The following is a 26918-nucleotide window of genomic DNA, read 5'->3' on the forward strand; positions in this document are numbered from 1 at the left end:
AAGTGGTGCAGTAACTGAGGGATGTTTTTTTCTGAACTCTGCTTCCAAAAAACTTGAACACTTCAAAACATCTAAAAAATTTTGAAACATCTCTCGCTTTGCTTTCTTTTTTTTTTTACATACTGAAAAAGAAGTTCCTTAAATGTTCCAGCTGTAGGGATAGAACTGAAGACTAAGGCTTGGAAATCAAAGTCACAACTGAAAAAAATAAAAACTAAACCAACCCTTTTTTCCACAAAGATCACAACTGTAACTCACTTAGGATGTCACAATATTAAAAAACACTGTGAAAAGTCACAGAACAAGCTGACATACTTTCACGTGTGACATTTAAAACAGCAACGTTGTGTTTTCAAATTTTAAGTCTTGAAGAATAAAAAATCAACTGAGCATTTCCCAAAGATTTCGGTCAAAAGGCTTTCATGTTTGCAAGGTTGAAAGAACATGCAGGTATAGAATGCCTGTTGGAAAATTTTATCGTTTTCTCACGTAACATTCACATTGTAGTCTGAAATTAATGTATTATCACCCCAGCCTCAGCATCTGGCTTTCAAATAGCAAGTGTAGTTAAAAACCAATGGTTTTTTAGATTGCCAACACCCAATTACAAATACTTGAAACTAAGTGACAAAATACCCAATTTGCTGGTATCTTACTGTTTTATTCACAAAATAAAGAGCTTTGTCTTTCCAAACAAAGAACATAACAGAAAGATTCAATGATACAGTTATAAAAAAGGTCTTACTGAAAATTTGAAAAAGTCTGGTAAAATTTACAAATGCAAACTATCACTTTGTACAAAATCTTCTTTTCAAAGAAACTTCAGTACTAGATTTTAAAATACAGTTCTACCAGCTCGGAAATGCACCTTGATCGCCACAGCAGCCGGGCTTCATTTCCGCCGGTGCGGGGAGTTCTCCCTGCGCCTGTCGTCGCTCCTGCGGGACTCCCTGTGCTGCTGCGGCTCCCTGTGCTGCTGCAGGTCCCCGTGCTGCTCGGGGTGGCGGCCGTGCTTGTCCCGCTGCCTCTCGGAGCCGTTCCTGGAGCGCTCCTCCTGCTCCTCCTCCCGCGGGCTGCCGCGGCCGCGCTCTCTCTCGCGCGATTTTGACCTCTCTCTTTTCCTACTACGATGTCCATCGTCTTTGCTCCGGTGTCTGTAATTTTCATCATCAGACACAGAAGCTCTTCTCTCTGCTTTCTTCAGTTTGGAATTACTGTGTTTATTTTCTGGATCCTTACTTCTTTCGTGGTTCCTATCCTTTCCGCTGTGGTAACCATCTCTGCCGTTGGATTCATCTCTGTGGTGATACTTTGAAACATCATCTCTCCTGTGAGAGTCTCTTATATGTCGGTGATTTCTTTCCGATTTGCTCTCAGTATCACTTCTTTCCTCTTGTTGCCTCCTTCCAATTTTCTTTTCAAGGGATTTCCTTCTCCTTTCTTGTTTTTTCCTGGAAACTTTATCAGATTCTCTATTTTTCTTTTGCGTTCTCTTCCTTTTGGCTTTAGAAACATCTGAAATTATAATAAATTATGGAACTAAGGTTGTATTTTAATTTAGTGCATTAAATCCATTGAACTATAGAAAGAGTTCTAGAGAGTGTATTTTGCCAGAAAACATTTCTGCACATGTATCAGGACAAAGGGTCCAAAATAATGAACTCCTGATTTTTATCCCTGTGCTATCTGCACATGATGCCTGTCTTTTTAAAACCCCTATCACCACCCTCTTGCTGACTTGCACCCAAGGACCAGGCATAGGCTGTAAAGTCATACACCAAAGCACTCTCACAAATAATGTTTTTTCTAGGAAGATGACCCTTCCCAGACTATCCAGTCTCAAAATCATTTACTTTTCCTGGAAAAAAGGAAATGGAGACGAAATACAGCAGATGAGGTAAAATCTCCAACACTATCCCATAAGGAAAAAGAAGTAGGATGAAATGGCTTGAGATAATGATATTACAGCACTGCAACAATGGCCTTCAGGCTCATTTTTAAGTAGAAATAGTGACATCTTTGTCAAAAAGATTAAAACTAACATAGGTATTTCTAAATACACAGTAGTCTCATCTCAGTGGAACAGGTCTTATCCTTCCTGTTTGCTCTTTATCAGGGACCTTTAGATCCCACTTGACAGTATTTGGCACTAAGAGCCATTTACAACAACCATTCATTCACCTTAGTGCATAAACTATAGAATCATATCAGCTGCTTCTCATCACCTTTTGCAAATATCATGGCCATGAACTGATTTATTAGTACATGCATTATCTGAATTGTCTAGTCTTGTGTCTGAACTAAGACTTGCTGACATTCTGTTAAAATGCAATGATGGACCAATTCATATACATTTTAATTCATTATGTTTTTAAAGCATTTTTTCTACACTGTTTTACATCCAGCAGTATATAGGAAAAGACCTGAGAAAGCAAATAGAAAAGAACCAGCTGCTTTGATGGCAGATGTATTTTATCCTCTGCTGGACCTGTTTTAGAACTACCTCCCCAGGGCAGTGCTGAGCTGAGCAAGCTCATGAAGTTCCAAGCATTAACAGGCAGTACAACAGTAATCTCTAACTTAGCTCAATTTCTAATCAGCAGGTTTTCTGTTTTCCTTTCATACACTGCACCAACACTGAAATACTGCAGCACATTCCTCTGGAAAATGCCTCTTAATTCTTACAAGTAATTTTATAGATTTAAAAAGCTGCAAACACAGGAAGACTTTAGAATTATAAGCAGTAATAGAACCTCAACTCAGTTAACCATTAAAGCTTACTGTTATCTCCAATTAGTGTTTTGACCACTATATCAAAGTACACAAGAAACTGAAAAGTGAAAGCAGGCTGCAAAGGTATCAAGATGAGAATTTTAATGAATGTATTCCTCAATGGAGAAAAGGCAAGTAGTAAAAGAGAAGGTCCTAAACTTCAAAAAAACCCTGTTTCTACTCCCAGACTGCAGACTTGGTTTGTCACTAAGGATTGACCCCTCTGGTTCCTATCAAGCAGCTCAGCAGAGCTGCAGCTGTCCCTGCCAGACCATCTGGCTCTGTGCTGAACCAGTGCCTCCTCTGACCCTGTTTGGCTGTCCCCTCCTCTCATGTCGTCACTAATGCTTTTAGCCATGGCACACAGCTCCACCTTGGACAGGAGATTGTGGTGGAGAACAGAACTGCATTTTCAAAGCAATAGCAGCTCACACTGCTTTTAATTTATTCATCATTTTCATTTCAAAGACATGTAATAAATCAAATTAACTTTTGAATCAGCAAACTTCTGCGCTACAGGAAGTCATGCTGTGCTATCATCTGCTCCTGCTATATATACTGGGGGAGACTGCACACACTAACTCATAATAGCAGCTACTTTAAAGATTAAGCAATGTTTATGACAGTTCATGTCTAATAGAAGTTTCTACATCAGCACAACAGTATGAGACACTAAATGCTAATTATAATGCATAAAAATACAAAATAAATTATAAGAAAAAATTAATTCTTCCTTGGAAATTCCTCTACGGACAAGAACTTTCACTATATTGTCATACAATCTTTTCCTGAAGCAGAGGAATTAGAAATAGTAACTCAGATGGAGAACAATATTTAAACATATTTCTAGAACTGGAGAACTGATTTCTGGAAGGGAGAAGGAAGAACATATTTCCAGGGAAAGACACAAGGAGTATCAAGCTCACTCAAGCCAAGAAATACAGAGTTGTAGACATGAGTCACTACGGTTCACCTAAACACACAGAAAATAATTGTGACTGACTCTAATCCCTCAGTCCTCCAAAAAACTGAAGTGCAACAGATATCAATTGTGTAAAAAAAGTAATCTACAAACCAACGTTTCTCAGATATTTAAGTCTCTAAAAATGGAACTGTTTTTCTAAGTACAAATTCAAATATAAGTTTCCTTGAGAAATATTAATATTTTAAAACTTAAAGTTTAAAAAATTGATTAGTTTTTAAAAAAGAGAAATGATCACTGTCTATAGCCAGATTTTCCTCAAAAGAAGTATACACAGAGTAATAAACATGTCTGGAGAAAGAAATAAAAGAAAAGCAAATAGTTGTACTGTTGTGTTTAAATACCTGAGTCACTGCTGCTGTCACTGCTAGATGAGGAGTCACTGCTGCTCGATGACTCTGAGCTACTACTGCTGCTGTCAGAATCAGAATCTGAAGAAGAGTCTGTGTCTGAAGATGAGGAGGAATCTGATGACTCAACATTTTGCTTCTGTGTCATGATCAACTTTGGTGCATTTTTAAGATGTTCCCGTAATTCATCCCTAATTAGCAAGAAAAAAAAAATTGTTCTTAAATGTTATTTTTTGTTCATGGGGAGAGGGAAGATGAAGTAAGTATCAAATGAGAAAATTGTTCCTCACGTTAGTCCTCCAAGGCCAATGGAAGTGAAGAAATTGATTGCAAAGCGAGTGTTTCTTGGGTTATCCCGAGGCATTAATCCCTCAAAGAAAGGCTGCAGTGTCCTGATGAAAACAAACATTTATATTAAACACAATGCCAGTTCAGCACTCCCACTGACATAAAGACACTGAAAAAGAAACTGTATGAATCTCCACAAGAAAGCAAAAATTCTTCCTTCATGCATTTTTCAACAATTTCATTGTTTGTACCTGTGATGCATCCAATCAAATGCTATTAAAAACTTGCTCTCTTATGACAACATAAACTTCACACATAGGAGAGCTGCATACATACTGACAGATAATGATGACAGAAACCCCAACTTTGTGAAGCCCTGAAGTGACTTGTGGAACTGCAGCAGCCTGGGATAGCAAAGGATAACAGGCGTTCAAAGATTAGGGATCCATACTGAAATCCCCTCATACAGGGCCTTAGGGATAGTTTCAAATTTAAGTTTACATGAACTAAAGTATCTACAAAATTCCTCATCATACACAGAAGAAATCCCAACTTAGAAGAAATAGGTCAAGCAACTGCAAGTAACATTGTCAGAATGTAACACATACAGATTTAAAATAATGTTATGTATACTACATTTAAGGATTAGTAAGTAATCCTAGAGAAACTGTTACTAATAGTTGTGTGGTTTTTTTCTAAGTTTTGTCAGAAAGAGAAATCCCAGTAACATTTATTATGCAGCTATACACAGCTGACAATATATAAAAATAAACTCACACTTGGAAATTGTTATGGTAGCTGAGTGTCATTGGGGGTGGAGGGGGAACAGATACATCTTGCAAAGTCATGCACGTACTTGAACCCAAAATGACAGCAATGCATTCAGCTTCAAAAGTGACTCCTTAAAATGACTAAATCTATACATGAACTTATTCCTGAAGTACTGTAGCTACAGAAGGGCAGTCTCACTTGAGCCTGAACACACAGTTCTTATCTGTATGTTTTCAGATAAAGAACTTAATTAAATTTACAGTTTTGAAAATAAAATTTCAACTTACACATCTTTTAATCTTGCATTCAGATTTGGAAGTCCCATATATTCACTGAGTTCCTGAAAGAATATTTTGACAAAAATTCTACTGGAGGACGTGGTAGTTTCTTCACTCAATATTATACATTCAAGGACCTGAAAATATTCAGAAAAGCATTAACCTTTAAGTTTAAATATACATTCTTTTCTTATCTTAGAAACTTCTGTCCTCCTGAAATAACTAATAAAAATGATATTTTTTCCCCAAGGTTCATAAATTCTAGTCAAGACTGTCTTTCTCAAAAATTCTTTTCCACCACACAGTAGAAAAGCTGCTGATCGTATTTATATTAGTAATTCTTTAAGGATTTTTTTTTTTAATTTAGAAAAGCTCCACAAGACAAAATCAGATGCATGAACTTCTGGCAAGTTAAGAGATTTGGGACCTAAATACAGGAGAGGTAAAATATTTGGTCTAACTTATGTGTGCTTGAAGAATGACAGACTAGGCTACGAAACAAGAACAAAACAAAACGAGAAGTTACCTTTCTATATAATAATATATCTCAGAATGTGAGACTGCTTTTATTCACTAGGTATTTAAATAAAGAAATGACAGTATTTTTAATTGTCTTAAAATTCAATACAATTTCTAATTTATCAAAATTTAGAAGCTCAAAACTCTTTTCCCAAAATAAGTACTTTTTAATTAACCAATTCCAGCTGAACTCCCTACAATAATAGCTTAAACCATCTACTCAAAAACTGAGAAAGAGGATGATGATATACAAGAGAGAAAAAGGAGATGGAACAAACCAGAATTCTTCAACAGTTTCTGAGAAGTTACTTAAGATAATCCAGTTTGCCACAAATCATTACAAATAATAGAATAATGTAATAATAATAATAATAATGTAGAATAATACTAGTATTAATGTACTATGCTACTGTGGAGTACTGGAGATCAAGGACAATGGCCTTTTGTTTTAACTTACACTCCAGGGAATTGAATCAGTGTACAGGAGATGAGCAAACATCTTGGCCACATTCCTCAGTTTGTTGGTTTCCAGACGATGAATGGTATCGTACTGTTCCTTGAAAATGGCTTCAAAGGACTCCATATATTCTTTCTTTAGCATGCAGAAACGCTGAGACAACATGGGACAATTTAAACCACCATTTTAAACAAAACACTAAACATGCAAATAACCTACAACTAAGTGACCTAATAGTGTCAATATTTACTGCAAGACTTCTATTTTAAATAGACCTTAGAGGAAGAGCAAACACTCAAAATGGATATATTTTATAGCTTTTAGCAGTTTGTCAGGACAAGAAACTCATTTGCATTGCAAAGTAATAATTAACAATTCTGAACTACAGCAAATCATCCAGCATTTTGTATGACTTCTACACATTAAGTATTTTCACCTGATACAACTCCATGTGTTTTCAGGACATCACCAACTACTGTTTCAATTTATACAGGCATCAGGAAACAGAAGTAAAGACATTTTGGACATAAACATTTCAGAGAATACAAAAATCAACATTTACGTTAATCTGAACATGCAGATTCAGATGGTTAGTGCTTTGTAACTGACTGTCAGTAAAAGAATTTCCCGAAATAATGGATGAAAAATACAAATGAGAAAAAACATTCCCTTTCAGCACAGCTTGCTCCCTTGAGAAGACAAGTATTTAATCTTAACTCTTCAGACATGTCAATATTATCGATAGGGAAACCTTAAGAAACGAATAACTGCAGCTAAATTAGCAGTTAGATACACAAAACCAGAGAGTTAGCTGTTTATTGAAGAGCAAACAAAACACCCCCAAGCCAGGACAGTAAGTATTAAATCTTGCACTCTAAATTAAACCTACTAAGCAGCTTTGAACAAGGTGGTAAATGTCTCCAAGATTAATCTTCAGCACCGTAAAAAGGCTATTTTCTGATAACTCATAATACTATTATGTCTTTTTAGTACCATTTCTTTGCCACTGATTAATTGTTCTACCATAATGAGAAAAAACGGAGGCAAAATAAGCAATAATATAAAGGGAAAGCGAGTTCTCTCATTCTGCATTTACTATGCTTTTTACAATCAAAGTGTTAATTCAATCTACTAAAACAATCAAGTAACGTAAGCATTTTTAGAATGATAAAAAGCCTATTAGTTTTATTTATCCATTAAAACTTAAGTTTGACACACAAAAAATAGAGTAAAACAATGCAATTTGCTATCATAAAGTATAAAACCTGAAACACAACTCACCCCTGCCAGTAACCCAAAGAATTTCTCGTATGTTCTTTGCTGAGCACAGCAGTCAAGTATCATATTGCAGAGTTCTTTCTGGGTTATGAAAAAAAGAATATTTCTCTAGGTAAATTCACTGTAGCAGCAAAAAAACCCATCAGTACATACCAAGTAACTGCAGGAGGCCTTACATGGATGTGAGCTTTGAAATGAGTATTTACATCAAACTTCATTGGCAACACCAGTAGTTTTCTGAATTTCTCTGGGACATAAGTATGAACCTTTGCCCTTCAAATTTCTTCTTCTGCCTAAACTAGGATTTATGTGTTAACACAATGTACATCTAACCAAAAAAAGTCAGAACTCATTTACAAACTGACTTTACCACAATGAAAAAAAAGGAGTTACAAGATAAAAAGTGAAGGTTTTGAGGGTTTCTTTTTTGTAGTTTTGTTTTTATTTGTCAGTTGCCTCTTTATGTGTTTTAGGGTTTCTTTTTGTTTGTTTGAAACAGCACCAATCCTTGCATTTACAGAAAATAAAAATTCTTTACAACTTCCAAGTGTCAAAACGGCCTACAGACAAACCACTCAGAAACACAATGTGCATTTCTTAGCAGTTATTTCCAAAATCAGTAATATCTGTCTATGTTGGTATACACTAATACCTTGAACTATTCAGCCACAATTTGCCTGACAAGCCCTGCTTAGCATAAGCAAGCAGAAAGCTGAGTTTCACTGCAATGGCTCAGCCCTGAGGGAGACATTTAGAAAGACTAAACTCACCTTTGGGAGGCCAATATGCCTGGACTTCCTCTCTAATTGAGAGAAGAAGAGAAACTTTTCTAAAGCAGCTGGTTTAGGCTGATTCTGAATCACCCTTTATAGAAGAGCTTCCCTCCTTCTTGGCTAGGAATGAACAGAGGAAGCCTAGCTAGATTAGCCTCCCAAAATGTTTGTGCACCCCCATCATCGACAGCCTGCCTTGCACTTTCCTGTCTCCGTGGTGACCATGGACGGAAGAAGGGAAGATGCTCTCCCGTTCCACAATGCCAACTATGTAGGACAGGTAGTCCAGTCTTTCTGGAATACAGGATCTCTGGCATCCTTCCTCCTCGTCTTCCAACACCACCACCCCAGGATTATTATCAGATCAACTTCTGGTAGCTGCCTCTTCCTCTCCTTTCAAACCCAGCAAACCAGGAACCAGAAGGAAACACTTTGTACCTCACCTCTTGGGCCATTCATTGGCTGAGAGCAGAGGTCCTGGCAAGTGAGACCATGCAGGTTTAATTCCAAACTTATTCCCCTGACCTTCTGCCTGAGATACAGCTTGTAATGCAGCTGTGAATTGCTTTAGGGTACATTTGGCAACATTAATTAAGGCAAGTGACCAAATGTTTTTATATAAATTAAAAGCCATGAAGTAACACAATGCTTAAAATAGCCCTGCTATTTTTTGCCCATTATTTATTACTTTTTTTATTACTGTTTTCTCCTAAGACCAATTCCATAGTGTAATCAAATTTATGACACTCCCAAATAGGTTTCTGGCTCTCAGACAGTCAGACTAATAATCTTTAAAAACTGCTGGATGATTTCATACTGGATTTCATATTCTCCCACTTGAGTCATTCTTCCAAAAGACTATTCAGAAGAAACATTTTTGCCCATCATAAAAGCTCAAAACAAATAAAAAGGCAACCATGCTGAACAAGAAAACAAACCACTCCTCCAAATAAAAAGGCAGTAATGTATCAAGTAAACTCACAGATGCGTTTAAAGACATTCCTTTTAACACTGTCACATAGTGTTAATATGATGTATTAAAACGCATATTAACTTTTTATATTATCCCATTTTACAGTAATGCTGCAGTTAATCAGTTTTTAACAATAAAAAGGGTAAAGTGCTGATGCCACTTTTAATAATGTCAGGAAGAGTTGAAAAACAAATTACTTTTCTTCCTCATCTTAAATGCAATTATAGCCTTGGTATCCCCTGTGGTTTACAGTAATTAAATATTTTAACATTTTAATTAAATATTACAATGATTTCTAGGAGGGTATCTTGAATAACCACATGCATGAGAATAGGCTTGGTCATAAAGATGTTCTTGCTGGTGTTATCTAAACAATTTGAGATTAGGTCTCGAGTAACTCTATTCCAGATTTGAAATTAACAAACTTTACAATTATTTAATTACTTTTTGAGAGATCCAACATGATCAGATGGCAATTCTAGCTTAATTTGCAGCTTCAAAAGTTCGTGAACTAATTTCTGTACTCACAATGATGTTTATGGCATGAAGAGCCTGCTATCTAGCCCATCACTTTTTTTGAAGACCACAAAGAACTTGTTCCCCAATTTTACAGGCAATTTCTATATTGTGTTAACTGTTTTCTTAAAATGCTCAACAAGTAACTACTCAGCTTAGTAAAGAAAATATACATAGCTATCTCATAATGAAGTAAAACACTTCAAAATATCTGACATCTCATACAGATGGTGAATCATATTTTGTGAAGATCTTGAATTTATTATTTTATCATAGAGAACAACAGCACTTCCCTAAACTGCTACAACCAAAGATAAGGAGAAAGCTCCCTCTAAATGCACTGCATTTCTCACAGTTCTCCCTAAACAGTCTCTATCTGCTCTTACCCAAACAGAATAACAGTTTAGATGAACCATGACACAACCTAACATGGCAAGAATCATCATACATTTAAAGATGCTAAAGGAAAAGACAGAAAAATCAGACTTGTTTTGGTTTTTTCTCATGGTTTTACAATTTTAAAATACAAGCACACCCTGCCCAATCTATCTTCTCTCAGCTTCACACAAAGGCTGTGTTCATGGCAGGCAGAAGAGCTACAGTAACTTATCCCCTTCTGATCACAGGCTCCTTTCCACAGCTACTACTTCCCACCCTGCCCCTTCTCACCATTTTTTGCAATTTCTGTAAGATTTGCATTCAGCCAAGACTGCAGTTTCAGAGCTTCCCCCCAGGCTGCCTCCATGTGGAGGTCACTTCTGCTCTCCTTGGCTGGAAGTGATGCCATTTCCAGCTCCCTTCCCTGCCAGCCCCACAGCTCTGTTCCATTGTGTATCCACTGCATACACAAGCTAGAGCCATCATGAGACATCCCCACCCTGTAAGCTATTCTTAAAATGTAACATTTTCAATGTCAACACTTCATTTCTAGAAGTTTCTTCATGGAACTAAAGGAATTGGTTTGCCAGAAGCAAGCCTAGTGCAGGCCTTAGGTTTGTTTAAATCAATGTGAAATTGGAATTATGTGAAACGAGTGCCTTGCATTTTACGTATTTTCACTGCTTTTTACAGACACCACACTTCTTTTTTCTCTTTTAATTCACGGATGTGTATTTTACTCCCACTGACTACCTTAAAGCTTTCCTTACTGATGCATATTTTAATGGGTGTAACCATCACACAGCCCACCTTTCCCAGCATCTCTGCTTTCTCTTCTTGATTTGTCAAGTTACCAGTTAGAGCCAAAGCTGACAAAGCCATGGAAGGCATTTCAGCAGCAGGCAGCCTCTTGTCAAGCTATGTGCAGTGCTTTTAGCAGCTACTACCAAGTCTCCAGGTCTGTCCTGTGTTCTCCAACGGTCTTCCTCAACTTTTGTCCCTTTTTTCGCTCAATCCCTTTTCTGTTTAGAGCAACATACGCTTAAAGCTGAATATGGTTAACACAAATCTTGTGCAAATCAGACTTAATATTTTACACAGGAATCATTAACTGGATATAAGGATAGATATATTTTAAATCATGCTGCTACTAGTCTGCAACACACAAACACACACAAAAATTAAATCATGCATCAAAGTCCCACAGTATCTCTTTCCTTCTACCTGAAGGCTGCACATGCAAAACTTCATTTTAAGTGATTTCACTGAGCAACTCCACCTCCTTCAGTGGAACATCAAAATCTAGGCTAATGCCTGCTATCAGTAACACAACAGCCTAATTCTGTGTGGATTCTGTACCTTCACTTTGTAGACATCAACAAATACCATAACATGGTATGTGCATGCAAGGTACTGATAAATCATGGAAATTTAGAATGATCCTGCACCTCAGGCCCACAGAAACCTCCTGCTTCAAAAGACAGGAAAGCTACTTGAGGATGATTATCTTTTACAGCCAGTAGCAAGGCTGTGAATTAATCATGGGGCAGTTGCTAAACCTACCAGCTGCAATGCCCTCCAATTAGAGAAGAAATTAATGTATCTAAGAAATCATCAATTTGACCAAAGCATAATTATCAGCCTTAGACCATCCTGCTCTACATCAGTTTCCTGAACTATATTTTCACTTAAAGTGAAAATAGTCAAGCCAGCAGAAGTACTTGTGTTATTTTCAAGACTCAAGGCATAAATAACACGAGACACTGACACTCCCACACCACCAACTAGGACTGCTTTGAGCAAGTGACACCACCCTGTAAAAATGAAGATGTGTCAGATGCATGCATAATTCTTTCAAGAAGGCTGTGCCTGCAAGAATACTTCTCATTTCAAGTAAAAAAACAAAATCTGGTGACGCATTACCGTTAGAAGAGGCTCTAATTTAATTTAGTAACATTTCTGTATACAAGTTTAGTTCTTAAAAAAGCCTAAAGAAGAAAAGCCTAAAAGCCAATCCATGTTAGCCACTTTTTCAAAGAGCAAGAACAATGTATGGTCGGTTTAATTTTTTTAGTTTTCTGCATTTCAGATGGGCTTGTTTGCTTGCTTTTCCCCACAGTTCAGCAGCCAGAACAACTGGTAATACCACACTCCTCTAACTACAGTTTTAATTTATTTATATTTTCTTCTTTGGTAATACATGGGATTAATACAGCTATAAGAGATAATAACAGTACTTTTTTAAAAAAGCGAAACAGTGAGCTCTGCCAGGACTGAACATATGCCCAAAGCAAGGCTTGTTTAGAACAGCTTTGCACAGACAGCAAAGCTATTTCACTTTTGATCTGCAGGCTTCAGCTGCATCTAAATAACGTGAATAAAAGCAAACCCACTCCTAGTAAATTTACTTAGAAATGAAAGAACACTTTAAATGTTAAAATAAACCCAAACCCCACAAGACTGCTGACATCCCTCCTCAGCAGCTGGCCCTAACTGCAATGCCAAAAAGCAGTATTATGTTGCTCCAGTCCACAGATTATCCATCTGAACCTTAATCCTCTTTCTGTGAGTCAGAGCTACGTGATAGATCCATTACTGGTATTAAATAGACAATCAACAGCAGTTAATGTGACACGATGATCTGATAATTCAACAACTGGTAAAAACTGCTACTGTATTTCTGAACTTAACCCTGATAAACCACACCAAAAGTTTCTACACATTAAGATTTCTGGAAGAGTTACCCAGAAAGATATCATTAAGACTGGATTAGTCTTAAACGTGTTGCTTGCATTTGTCTTTAGGTTTCAGATATTCTGACTAGGTTTTTGATTGTATTTAGTTGACAATTTACTACTGAAAGCTTGTGGAAAACAGTCTTTATGACAAAATTAAATACATATTGCTTTATTAAGTAAGCCTTTCAGAAGAAAAGCAGAATGTTACTGTAAAATCAGACTTGATTTGAATAAAAATTTTGCAATGAAAATCTTAAGTACCATCTGATTTTTAAGGAATACTTCAGCTAAATGCTCTAGTTCCTGCTTCTCATGATGACTGACATGCATAGTAGGAGTTGGAACAGAGAATGAGCATAAACAAAGTTTGCAGGTTCACCCAAGAGTTCAGCAAACATTTCAGGAATTTCTCAAGATTGTTTAAAGCTTTGAATCAGAAAGTGTGAAGAAATAAGATGCAACATCCTGCAATACAGATTGCTGGAGACAGACTGAAAAAGAAAGAAGTGATTTATGGCTAAAATAAGAGTTAGTAGAGAATTATAAAGGTTGAAAAGACCTCTAAAAGCAAGTCCAACCATAAACCCAGTGCCACTGTGTTCACCATTAAACCATACCCACACGTCTTTTGTACACTTCCAGGGATGCTGATTCCACCACTCCCTGGGCAACCAGTTTCAGTGACTGATGACCCTTTCAGTCACTAAATTGTTCCTAGTATTTAATTTAAACCTCACCTGGTGCAACTTGAGGCTATTTCCTCTGGTGTTGTCAGTTGTTATCTGTGAGAAAAGACCAGCCCCCACTGGCTACACCCTCTTTTTGGGTACTTGCACAGTGATAAGGTCCCCTTTGAGTCACCTCTTCTCCAGACTGAAGCAGCCCAGCTCCCTCAGCCACACACAACAGCCCAAATGTGGCCTCAGTCCCCAGTACAGAGGGATGCCACTGCCCCTGTCCTGCTGTCACGCTATTCCTGATCCAGGCAAGGATGCCATTGGCCTTCTTTGTCACCTGGGCACTGCTGGATCATGTTCATCTGCTGCCAACCAGCACCTCCAGGTCCCTTCCTGCTGCTGGGCAGTTTTCCAGCCACTCTGCCCCAACCTGTAGCTCTGCCTGGGGCTGTTGTGACTCAAGAGCAGGACTCAGCACTTTGCCTCACTGAACATCACACCAATGGCCTCAGCCCACTGACCCAGCCTGTCCAGATCCCTCTGCCTTCCTGCTCTCCTGCAGATCAACACTCCTGCCCAACTTGGGGTCATCTGCAAACTCAGTAATAGCTTGTTTTTTAATGAAGGCAGAGGGAATTAATTCAATGAAGACTTCAGTCAGAAGACAGTAGCTTGAACAAATAAAAGGTGATTTTTCTAGCTTAAAATCTGGCAGATAACTTAAACAAATTTCCTGCTGAATGTATTGTGGTTTTTTAGCCACGTGTACAGACTCAAGACTCATATCAACACTCAGACTCTTAGAAACCCCTGAATAATTTTACTGCCTACATCTGCTTATACTTTTTGCTCTTACAATGATCAGGAAGTGTCTTTTTTTTTTTTTAAATTTTTGTCCCCATAAAGGAGCTTAATTCTATACAATGAGCAAGTCAAAACTCTCACGGCTTTGATTAAATGAGGTGAAGAGTAGTTAGGACTGTTAAGGAAAAAAAATCAGTACAAAGTAGAAGCATCATGTGATAAGAGGACGCAGTTTTACAACAGTTTTCAATCTTGAATTGTAGTAATTCCTACAACTAGTACTGAATCACAGGTTGATACTAATTGTTGTGTTTTTCTTTTTCTTTCCCTTATTTCTTCTGAGCAGCTTTTGCCCACAGAAGTCAGCAGCTGACAGAGACTGCCATGGTATTAAATCCTAAGAGTTAAGTAGTTCTCACCACAAGCAAGTAGTGTTATGCATTATAACTCTGTTGTATGGTCTAGTACACATATTCTAGATTGTTTGCTCTATTCTTTGTAGCTGAATTGATTTACTGGGCAACAGGATTTTTTTTTCTCTTTAGAGTTCTTCAGGTTATGCAGAATTCACTGAGACATATAATCTTATGCATGCTTAATATTGCATTTCATGCACAGAATTAGAGAACCAGATTTAAAAAAAAATCACAATCTCACTTTGTAGTTTACTTCCATGTAAATTGCTTAGAAACAATCAACAGTACAAGAATTGAAAAAAAATAGGTAAACAAGTCCTCAAATAACACCTAAGTGTAGGCCAGATCACCCCTTACCAGTTAGTATTATACTGAAGTTACTTATTACACACACTGTTTCAAATAAAACTGATAATTAAAGCCACAAGAAGTTAAAAAGCCCACCCAAGTGCAACTCCAATGATGACAGCTTACAGCTGTCTGAAAAGCTGGTTGGAGAATTAGATGTGTATTTACATTCTACTAGTATTGAACAAAAGTACTAGATGAAGAACGGGTTCCATTACTTGAAAACACAGCAAATGCATTGATCTTACAGGGTGTGAGGAAAAAGCAGCTTTAGTCTCATGATTTCCAAAATTACAGCAATGACTCAAAACTACTTTAATTCAATATCCTGTTTATTCAAAGACTTACTGTGAAAGCACCAAAACAACACACTCATAGCACTGTGCTAAATTTCAAGCCCCACTGATAAAGTCTACAGCTGCCTGCAAATATGGTCTTCAACCCAGAGTCCTTTCAGAGACAGAACTCTGCCATGCTGCTGTACTCTTGTCATAGGACAGAACTTTCCCCAGTTCAAACAACAGGCCTTTTTAAAAGGCCACGAGCAAACATTTGTGTTGCTTGACAGAAAGGAGCACATGCATAGGACAAATTGCTTATGAAATGCGTGTCAGTCTCTTTGCTCTAAACGCTGTGAAATAAATTTTGAGGAACAGCAGCTGTAAGGAATGACTCTCATTCATCTGCCTGCTATACAAACTAGGTCGTGGAACATGAGCAAGGTTTTTAGATACTACCATATTACTGTATCTTTGTAATGTTAGTAACAAGAAGAGTAAGAACAAAGGCTTACAGTCTGACTTTCAGGGAAGTCCATCTTCAGCAGTTTGTGAGCACATTCTTCAAAGTCTAAGCTGAATAGAAGAAATAATTATTATCTGTGCAATATATGCTATGCTAAAAACATTCCAATCCTATATCAAGAATAGTCATTGGTAATAAAACCTCAACAGTTTTGAAGTGAAGTATGTCAGCTGTTTGATTTGCTGAGACTTTATTGCTTTTGTGGCTTTTCAATAAACATTTTGTATTTCATGAGTTTCTCTCTGAAAATTAATTCAAAGTGATTACATTTGCAGGCAATCTGAAAACAAGATGATCCAAGTCATTATTACTATCACATCATCTTACAAAACGTACTAAAACAGAAAAGTGGAAGCTTGTTTTGCACATTTTTAAACACACTGAAATGCAAGCACTTCAGAGCAGCTCCAAAAGCAATATATACCACAGTCTCCTCTGGCACTCCTGTTCTGAAAGCCTTTAGCTACCACTGGGTACATCCTCCCCCCTCCACTTATCAGATGAACAAGTTCGAGTATGGCAAGAAAGTACCTAACAGTTACTCTGAGAAATGTAAGAGCCTTTGATGCCCTCAGTATGGTATTAATTCATATGTCTAGTGATCAACACCACAACTACATCATTGCATTTGTCATGCTGCATCAAACCTGCAGAGTATTATGGGTTGCAAGGGATCAATCCTTCCTCTCAGCCTGGTGACAGAAAACCTATACCAGCAGGTTTGGAGTATTCGTGCCACAAACTGCAAGTGGAGTTCATGACTACAAGCAGACTATACTTCAGGGTTAGTAAATGCATACTTATTTTCCAAACAATGCAGATGGCAAAAAAGAACTCCATCTCAGAAGTGGAGACAAGCCATAGAATTTCTAAGTGTGTCTCAGGTTTTTTTTTCATAAATTGTCAAGATGCTGTAAAATTTGAAGATCACTGACTTCTGTTCACTCAAAAAGTTCTCATTACAGCAATAGTCCCAGTCCACTACCCAAACATTTTGAAACAAACAAGATTCATCTTAGAATGAGAATTTGGAAAACAGTCTGCTTTACAGTCAGGTCAGGCTCCATAACGACTACCTCCCTACCTTTTTTTTTTTCCTTTTAAATTGCACATTAAGACATAATTTCAAAAGGAAGAGAATTACAGTTCACTGACTTCAAAAGAACTACACCCATAGATGCATAACGATGCACAACTTATATTTACCTTGACTGTATAGCCAGATAAATTGTACGACGGAAGGAGACCAGGTTAATTTCTGTTTTGTCATGAACAGTAACTTTCTGACCTGGAAAAGAAAATCCTGGGTTTGTAAAGAGCAAAACATTAAGGAGACACATGTAGTAATTTTTTAGGACAGCTCTATTTACCATTTACCGAGTCTGCAGCACACTGTTTTTCTAGAAGTACTTAGGACTGTTTGCAGGTTTATGTATTTTTATACATAAGAAAAAAAAACAACAGTATTTGCTTCATCTTTAACAAAGGTAAATATTTAGAGGCAGTTTTAAAAGTGTAATTCTTTTAAAGACATTTCATGTTTCTTAGTCACTGCAGCCTCTAGGTTTAACATTTCTTCTTAACATTATTAGCAATCCATTTTCTGCACTATTTAGCTATACAATGTTTTATGCAGCATCTCTTTTTGCAGGTAATTCTTAGCTCCTGTTAGTTGTAGAATCTACATTACAGCATTCAGCAAAGTCCTGGAGAAGGCAGAAAAAAATTCATTCTGAACCAAATCACTTGGATTTGTAAAATATTCACTATTCCTTCAGTCTTTTAAAGTTTGGTTAAAGCATAGAAAATGAGGAATTATGTGAATGTTCATACTTTTTATGAGCATGGGAGCTCTGCTCTTCTGTGAAATACTCCACCAAACTAGTAAGGAAATCCATTCCTGGGATTCTACAGGAACATTACTTGACTGGCTTTTCCATTACTCATGCAGTCTGCACAAAAACTTCAATTATGCTTATCCATCAATGTTTTTTCCTGGGAATTGAATACATTCTTGGAAAATAAGTAAGTATTGTCTCTGCTGAAGTGAGATATGGAGGATGTAGAGCCAGTTGTAAGAAAATCCATCCTAATTTTGAAAGTGACTTAAAAATATGATTGAGCATGGAAAAGTTTAAGCAGGAATTTTCATTTTGCTCTTTTACAAATCTCAGGTGTGCAAGACTTTTCTCAAAGGAAAGATACGGTCATGAATAATGTGGCAAAGTTGCTTTTCCTTTTCTGCATGTACTGAATGCTTCCTTTCAGACTTTCATACTGTTTGCTAGTAAACACTTAGATCTGAGAATAACTGAGGAGGAAAACACTGCTTAACATTTGAGCATCTCAGTTTTGCAAAACATCTAAGAAGTTAAGCTTTTTTTTCCTTTTTATCTACATTCAATCACCTGCTTGTAAGGTGCCAGTCATACACTTACCATCTTCATCCTCCTCTTCATCATCTTCTTCATCTTCTTCACTACTTCCAGCTTCTTGATTTCCTTCAGATTCAGTGTCACCTTCATCAAGAATTTCTGAAAGAGCAGTATCTCAGATTAACAGAACATAGACCACAGTACTTTCATTACAAAAATCCCCTTGATCCCACCCCTGAGGAGTGAAAGGACGTCTCAGGTACAGAATGTGGAAGAGGCCAAAAAGCAGATATATCGGAACTTAATGGAAATACAGATAGAGAAATAACACTGAGTAGCACGAACACAAAGGAAAGGTCTGTGAACTGAATGACTTTTATAGAACAGAAATATCACCCACTGTTAAATAAATGTTGGCAGCAACAGCTGAATAAGCAAATGCCACAGGTAATGGATGTGTATACACACAAATATCCCTACCTTTCTTTAGCATTTTGTATTTCTCTTCATTTTCCATAAAGTTTGGATCCATCTTGAAGACATCTTTAGAATAAAAGAGAATCTTTATTTAAAACACAAATTGAAGATAGCTATTAATATTTATCTTAAATTTATTTTCTTGAGGAATGCAGTTAAGAAATTATCTTTCATTTCTAACTTACTAAGAACATCCTCCGGGTTGTAGTCATCTTCCAATGGCAACATATGAGTAAACTGATCCTCCTCTTCCACTAGATCTAATCCCTCTGGAATGATTGGATGATCCTTGAAGCCATCCTTCCGCACAGCAAACATGACTTCTATCATGTACTGAACACGCATATCGATTTTAGATTCGTGCAGAATGTGTCGAAGGCGATCGAAGATTGCTTTGGAAAAGAGAGAAATGTAAACATGAAAGGTATGTACCAGTACCAATGCCAAGATAGGTTTTGGCTAACTGTACTTACCATTAATACCTCTAGGAGAAACTTCTGTTAATTTGAGCCCACTCTCTTTAATAAATCCAATTGCTACTTCAATACTGTCATCAGTAGGCCTTTCAAGTAACAAAGTGAGCATTTCCAAACATAAAACCTCATGAGCCTGTAGAAAGAGTATCAGCAAAGAATTAGAATGCACAGTGTTACTCTATCACCACAGTCATTACTGGACAGACCTGTCCAGCCTTTGAGGATGTCACGACACATCAGTTTAATCACACACACAAGGCAGCAGTAGTGGGGCAAAGCTGATTAAGAGAAAGCAAAAATTTCAAATCCAGTTTTACCATCAGTATTTACACCAATTTTCTAGTGAATATGACTGTTCTATTAAGTGAACAAGCTAGCAGTGAAAAATATTTTGCCATTAAAAAATTAACAGAATGCATTTCCAAAAAGCAAACAAACCAGCACGTGCATGACAGAATCCAGTTTTAAGTGCATTGTATCTATAATTAAACAAGATCTTCCAGGATCAGTCATATAAGCAAATCACTCATCTCAGATTAAGTTCCTCTTTACCAAAATGCTGAACATTCCCAAAACATTCCTAAGATACTGCTTCCTGATGTTGTTTAAATTAGAGCATCCTGATTTCTGACACATAATCAAGTGGAACAGAGCTGGATATAAATTTGATTTAGATGCAACTGAGTCCACTTCTGCTAACACACATGTTGCAAGAAAACTGTTTAAGATCTGTGGGACAGAGTCTCAAATGATTTTTGCTTTCCATCAAGACATGCCTGAAAACAAGCCCAAACACACACATGAAATCTTGGGAAGCTCTGGAGCATAAGTGCAATGATAAGTGGTGATAACTGCATAAGCAATTACCAGTATCTTTTATAAAGAGATCTTAAAGCAGGAACCACACTCAGGCCTTCAGCAACTTTCAGAACAAAGAACCTTCACTTAGGGTATTGCTTTCTTAAAATAAAAATTAGCCATATAGGGTTTGGATTGAGTAGAAACAAAGAAACATACCACATTCTGATTCATCAAATGTGCAACGAATTTTGAAGATGTTAGACAGAGTTGCTGCAAAATAAATAAAACAGGAAATTTTAACATATGGAAGAAGAAATTTCTAACCCGACCTACTATAGACTAATGCATCTCACAAACAAATTAAGTGTCATGAAACTATTTAAGGATACTGGTAGTTGTTCTCAATTAGGACTGCACACACAAAAATAAAAAATTAGAATGAAACACCCCTGCCCAACTCAAAAAAACCCAAACTATCACTAGTATCAATCCAGAAAAGGTTGCCAAACTTTCATGATACTCTAATACTACTAAATGTCCCATGAACTGGTCCTGACCTATGTCTTGGCTGTGCTCCTTAGTACACACTTGACACGGTTACACTGCAGAATTCCACATTTCAGCACGTTGCTCCTTTACATCTTACATACCTTGTCATTTCTGCGATACCCTTTACGAAAATTCAGTATCAGCCTCTTGAGGATCAATTCACCAATATTTGGAAACTTCGAATTGATAATTGCCACAAGAGCTGCATAAACATGAGTAAAAATCGGAGAGGCACTCTGAGCTTGCAAAATGGATCTAGACAGCAATCCCCTGGAAAAATAAATAAGTTTTAAAGATCTTTCTGGTAATAAAGCATTTAATGCTTTTATTTCATACTTACCACACGAAACAGTGTTGTGCAGTTGGAATAGCTGGAAGAAATCAGATATCTTTTTCAAACATCATTTATCATTCCACAAATGGAATTTTGCAAAATGTGTTGCACAAATCCGTCTGAACTCAAAGGTTCTTAAACTGTTACCTAATCTTTCACTAAATATTGTTCATATTACAGATACACTTAAAAATGCTAAGCAATGCAAAAAACCATCTTGTATCCTGCAATTATCCCTTTTTTAATCTGAACTTCGTCTGACTATAAAATACTACTTAGAGCCTAAATGAATGTAAACAAAGGACTCATGAGATAATAGTTATTTTATTATTCAAATAATCTCTTTAACATTTATTATCAAGAAAGTCTTAGAAGAATATGTGACTTGCTTCCCCTCCTCTCAATTTTGCTTTTTGCAATGCTTGGAAGCACACTGAATTTGACTTTTGTTGTATTACTCAACTACATGTGGGTGAGGATAAAACAAAACAAAACTCTGAATGCGAATCTTCAAAGGACACACTGATATCCAATTCTACCTTCCCTGTGGTCTATTGAAACTCTTAAAAAAACTCCTACAGAGTAATACATACAAAGTGCATAGGAACCTTATTCCTACCTACATTGGCATTGACAGGTGGAATAGAACTCATTTCATACTATTGCACAAAAATAGAATATTTCCATTTTGAAATTAGTTATTTCTTGCTTTCACTGAAAGTGGTCTGTTTTAGTTCTTATTTATTATCTACATAAAACCTCAGGAAAGGACCTGACAGCCAGGTCAAAGTTCATGTCATTACTTTTAAATGCACCTTTGTGCAAATTCAAGAGTACAGAACTAATGAAGGAGGGAAATGATGCCATTTTCCATATACATTATTTTGACATTTATAAACTGCACAGAAACTTCCACAGACAAGTGCATTCTAAAAATAGTCAATAAAGCAATTTTTAAACTAGAAAACATTGCCAGTATGAAAATTAAATTTTGGGGACACGAAATACAGGCAAGTAAAAAGCCGCCCTACAAAAGCATGAAACTTCATTATTACTTTTAACAGAAATCACATTCAGGAACTATTTGCCCACTGTCCAGATGTTACTTAATGACTTAATTATCTTCTTTTTATGCTAGTTGCTTGATTCTAACTTTCCCATCAAATCTATGTAACACACATGAAAAGTTTTACTATCTGTTTGAAATGTAACAAAATTATTTTTGGATCTACCAAGTTACAACAGTAAAATGGTCTTTACATTACATCAGTAAACAACACTAACACATAACTGTAGTAAAACTTGTTTTGCTAAGTAGTGGCTAAAAATATTATTTGTCCCAGAAAAAAATAACAGAGCACTACAAAAATAAATAGATGGTGACAACTGTAAATTACAAGTCATTCAAGTAAAATGCATTGGGAAAACCTTAAGGAAAGGAAATATACACCATCTGTTGTACTCTTTTATTCCACCAAGCATACAATACCTTTCCCAGGTACGGGATTATTCTGGATAGGACAATGCAGCCTAAGGTTAATACTAAAATCTGACTAACACCCGTACACTACTAATAACACACAGAGAACTGTACACAGAAAGTGTACATGGTCCAGAAGAGCAAAAGAATTATTTTAAAATACTAAGGCTTACCTTCCCCGAACAATATTCTCCTGAAGGAGCTCATGAATGATGTTTTCTATATTAGAAACGTTCACTTTATTGACAAGACCATTGATTGACTTCTTCAAGGCTTCCCAACTCATCCTCTGGTATGCCAAGCTATTACAGAGTATCACAAATTAATAATGTATAAATTTGAGCAAATTTATACATATATAGCATGCATTCACATTTTCATTTAATCAGTAAAATAAATTAAAAATATTCTCTGCATAAATGTAAAGACTTGTTCACAATTATACATTCAACCATTAGAAAATCATTAAACCAACATGAGAAACCAAAGTGTAATTCTCTGCAGATATGGTATAAACCAGTACGTTGTTTGGTATGCTGTTTTGTAAGACATTCCAAAAAAATCCTAGGTACATTCAGTATCCTGCTTTCCTTTATAATTTCCACTTTACAGCAGAAGCAGGTAGTTTAATCTGATTCTCTTATCCCTCTTCTGATAAAAACATACCTTCAAAACAATGATCACAACCCTTAATGGATCCCATTTTCCCCAGCATTCTCTAAACACCTTAACTGCTTTGCTTGCAGCAAAAAACTACTATGTAACTTTGAACTCACCTGTTTTTATCAGTGATTTGCTCTTGCATCATCCTGAGCTTGGCAGGTGGAATATATGCACCACCTGTGCGAGTGAGGATTGGATCCACTTCTTCTTTCTTCTTCTTTGACGTGGTCTCATCATTAGCAAGTGAGCTCTGGCCTGTCGACCTCTCTGGACTCCTACGGTCAGGTGATGAGTATCTTCTCTGCTTCCTTCGATCATATTCTCTGTCTTCCCATCTCTCATAGTGTCTGTCTCTCCCCCTTTCCATCCTTCTAAAGGGAAAATAAACACCCAAGTGTTCGTGAAAAGCTTATACTTCTATTCTTTAAAAGTAAGTATTTCATTACTGATTAAGAAAGGGCTCCAGACCTTCCATCTGAAGTTCTGTCATCATAGTATTCCCGTCTTGAATATTCCTCATCATATCTGCTGTCATCAGAGTATCTCCTCTTCCTGGGAGATGGAGACCGAGACCTATCACGCTCCATATCCCTTCTTGCAACACAAGACACAAAAACCTTTTAGTAAGAGGCTGAGAAAACCAATGGTAGTAATATTTACCTGCAATATAACGTAACTATGCAGAAATTCCAATTCTGCCATGTGAGTTTCAAAATATGTGTCACTCCAATAAAAGGGTCTACTTTAACAATAATTTGTCATCAGGAAAATATTATCAAAAATCAAAGAAACACTGTAAAAGAAAGCTCCAACAATCTGAAATTAAATGTTTAATGATAATAACATCAAATATCAATGGTAAATTCAGCAGCTTGCATTCCTTGGAACACACATATTCCTTTGTTTCTACTTTTGCCTGTACAGCATGAAGCAATCTTGCCCAAAAATGGTAACTATGGTATCAGCAATATGTGACTTCAAGCAAAAAGCTAGCATGTAATTTCCACTTTCAAGTCTCATGATAATTTAGCTAAACACTAACTTTTAGTAACAAATCCATTTAATTACTGTTATAGTGACACTCAGGTATGTTATTAAATACATTTGCTACACTTGCTTTTTACCATTTAGTTACGGTAGTAGATATAAAAAGAAACATAACCTGATGATTTTTTTAACTTCTCTCACTCACTATGTGATGTACATATACAGAATTGAAGGATACAAAAATCAGTCATTCTACCTGTCCTCTGGAGACAAACTTTCATGTCGGGAACTGTAGTTTTCCTTCCTGTCGTGACTGGAACCATGCTTTAAGGAAAGAGAAAGAAAAAAAAAATCAAGCCACAACATGACTGTGAGCACCTCTCTAGATCAAAGCGTGCCATGCCTCAGTTCCCACTCCTTTACAAGGAGGGCCATCAAATAAAGCTGATGGCAGTCAGGTATGACAAGGAGAGGTTCCTGGTTCTCTATGAACAAGCAGTTAAGCAGCTGGACACCCTGCTACAGGATGCTGCACATGCCAAAGCTTCCACAGGTTCAAGGCATGGAACAAACACCGAAGAAAAATCCACAAGGGTTACCAAAAAACTTTATCTGGCTCAGGAAACTGCAAACCAGCAGAGTGAGTATGTGGGAAAGTACTTTTATAGTTCCCTATTCCTAAACTCTTTAAGGCATCTGCTGCTAATTACTGCTGGAGACTAGAGTAGATGGACCACTGGTCTGCCTTTCCTGCTTCCTTTTTTCAGATGCTATTTTCATTTGTTCTATTACACGCAATACCATGAACAGAATTCCACCATTTGTTGTTCAAAGACTGTCTTTCTTCTCTCCTAAAAATTCCCTTTATTAAGTAATTTTTCCTTACATTCTCCCTTTTTACTAATCACAATTTATTTCCTCATAAGTCATTCCTAGTTTCATACATTACAAACATCTGAGCTGCACTGATCTACTTGGCAGATTTGCAGGATTGTGTAAGTGATACGCATTTAAACAGCTCACACCAAATTCTATGGGCTGAACCATGACATGAAGTATGGAGTAGAAGTATGGAGTCATACAAAAATCAGAATGTGACAGCATCTACAGCAAACAGAGAGAATTCATTTACATGTTCGTAAACATGTGTAAACAGCAGCATTTGTAACCTGAGTACTTTCATTGCAAGGGTCATCTCTTCCTTTAAAGTATTATTTATGATTTTTCAGAACCACAATCTCACGATGTCACAGAGTGATTATCTGGGAAATAGGAACACCTCACTTGATGCAGAAATTCAACAAAAGCATTTCCTTATGCACCTTGATGGAACTCCCTGCAGCAACACTCAGCTCGTTTGTTGAAGCAGCACCCTCCCCACCAAAGAACCAATTAAAACTCTGGGTGACCAGAATATAATGACACCTCGTCCACAAAAAGCAGAGCAACTATTATCTCAAAAAACTGGAAAGGTGCGTATATATGCAAACAAATAATTGGTTTTTTGAGGCCACTATAACATATCCTAGAATATTGCCCTTCCAAGGGGGTAGTTCAAATTGTTAAAATTACACCCAGCGTAATGCTGTCTGCATCAAGACCATGACACGAAACAAGGGCATTGCATTGTCCACTGGCAGCATGCATCCCTGTAAAAGCTATGTTCACCTGGGTCATTTTAGAGCTACATTATCTTCAACAGCAGACACAGTACAAGAAATTCACATATTCACCAAGGTTTTCTACCCTTTTCACTGCTCATTACACCACAGAGCAGATCACTGAATTTATTCAAGGGTAACAAGAGTCCTGAAGTTGTTTTTTTTCCCAGCACCATAATATAATGTCTGTCTGTAACCTAAGCTTCCAAGAAAGTGGTAATAAAAATCTTTGAATACCACAAAATAGTTACTGCATTTAAATCCTATCTAGCAGATGGAAAGAAGGCAGTGGGTCTTTTTAGGGTTGATCCAATCCAATGGATTCTTCATCATGTGTCTCTGCCCAAGCAGAACCAAAGAGACAAATGTTCACAGAAATAAAACAATGTCATGGCTGTTTCTGTATTTGCCATTTATCACATCTCCTTGCAAAAGAAGCTATACTTGCTGAGGAAATTGTCACCCTCAGCTCTTTGTGACCAGGTTTTCTGCCACAAGTCAGTCCTCTTTCTTATCCATTTTCATTAAAGTGATTAAGTGAAACTGTCCAAACAGTGTGCTTTTGCTAACTGGCTTACTTTGACAGATGAGGGAGCACTACCAGGTGGGAAGAACAGAAGAAGGTATTAAACTGCCCCTCAAGCATCCCTACTAGAAGCCACTCGAGTCAGAAAAGCTGATCTAAAAGAGTGAAGAAGCCTATGCAGGTTCCAATTCTGGGCAAACAGGCAGAGTAATACCACAGATTTGAGGCAGGGCACCATAACAATACTGCTCTACTAACATGTCTCAAACCTGGTATACTTCGCAAACAGCATTTCTAAACTTTTTCTTCTTGCATTTCCAAAAAAATCAACCCCATCCACTCAGAAGTGGGACATATAGCTATTAAAAGGAAAAGTTTTAACATACAGTTGTCAAATTACTTGTTACTTATTGTCTCTGTATCTTTTAAGATTGTTGTTACATTGTTCAAAATCTTTCTCCTCTCCT

The 26918-nt window shown here is 36.9% G+C and overlaps 1 protein-coding gene across 3 annotated transcripts in view; it reads right to left on the minus strand.

The window, feature by feature from the left end:
* Nucleotides 1-640: 640 nt before the first annotated feature.
* CWC22 (CWC22 spliceosome associated protein homolog) overlaps nucleotides 641-26918 on the minus strand; it is a 74048-nt gene continuing 47770 nt past the window's right edge. For all 3 annotated transcript variants that reach the window (XM_072932310.1, XM_030277583.4, XM_030277584.4), the window contains exons 3-20: nucleotides 24521-24588; nucleotides 23746-23871; nucleotides 23391-23648; nucleotides 22788-22916; nucleotides 20902-21070; nucleotides 20468-20521; nucleotides 19448-19583; nucleotides 19160-19366; nucleotides 18978-19040; nucleotides 18561-18656; nucleotides 17329-17410; nucleotides 16112-16172; nucleotides 7699-7776; nucleotides 6418-6570; nucleotides 5451-5578; nucleotides 4395-4496; nucleotides 4099-4295; nucleotides 641-1515 (exon numbers count right to left, since the gene is read on the minus strand). In XM_072932310.1, the coding sequence (XP_072788411.1) occupies nucleotides 893-1515; nucleotides 4099-4295; nucleotides 4395-4496; nucleotides 5451-5578; nucleotides 6418-6570; nucleotides 7699-7776; nucleotides 16112-16172; nucleotides 17329-17410; nucleotides 18561-18656; nucleotides 18978-19040; nucleotides 19160-19366; nucleotides 19448-19583; nucleotides 20468-20521; nucleotides 20902-21070; nucleotides 22788-22916; nucleotides 23391-23648; nucleotides 23746-23871; nucleotides 24521-24588 (2730 nt within the window). In that variant the 3' untranslated portion in view covers nucleotides 641-892. The remainder of the gene's footprint in view (nucleotides 1516-4098; nucleotides 4296-4394; nucleotides 4497-5450; nucleotides 5579-6417; nucleotides 6571-7698; nucleotides 7777-16111; nucleotides 16173-17328; nucleotides 17411-18560; nucleotides 18657-18977; nucleotides 19041-19159; nucleotides 19367-19447; nucleotides 19584-20467; nucleotides 20522-20901; nucleotides 21071-22787; nucleotides 22917-23390; nucleotides 23649-23745; nucleotides 23872-24520; nucleotides 24589-26918) is intronic.

This window comes from Taeniopygia guttata, chromosome 7, assembly GCF_048771995.1.
Source record: "Taeniopygia guttata chromosome 7, bTaeGut7.mat, whole genome shotgun sequence".
NCBI classification, from domain to species: domain Eukaryota; kingdom Metazoa; phylum Chordata; class Aves; order Passeriformes; family Estrildidae; genus Taeniopygia; species Taeniopygia guttata.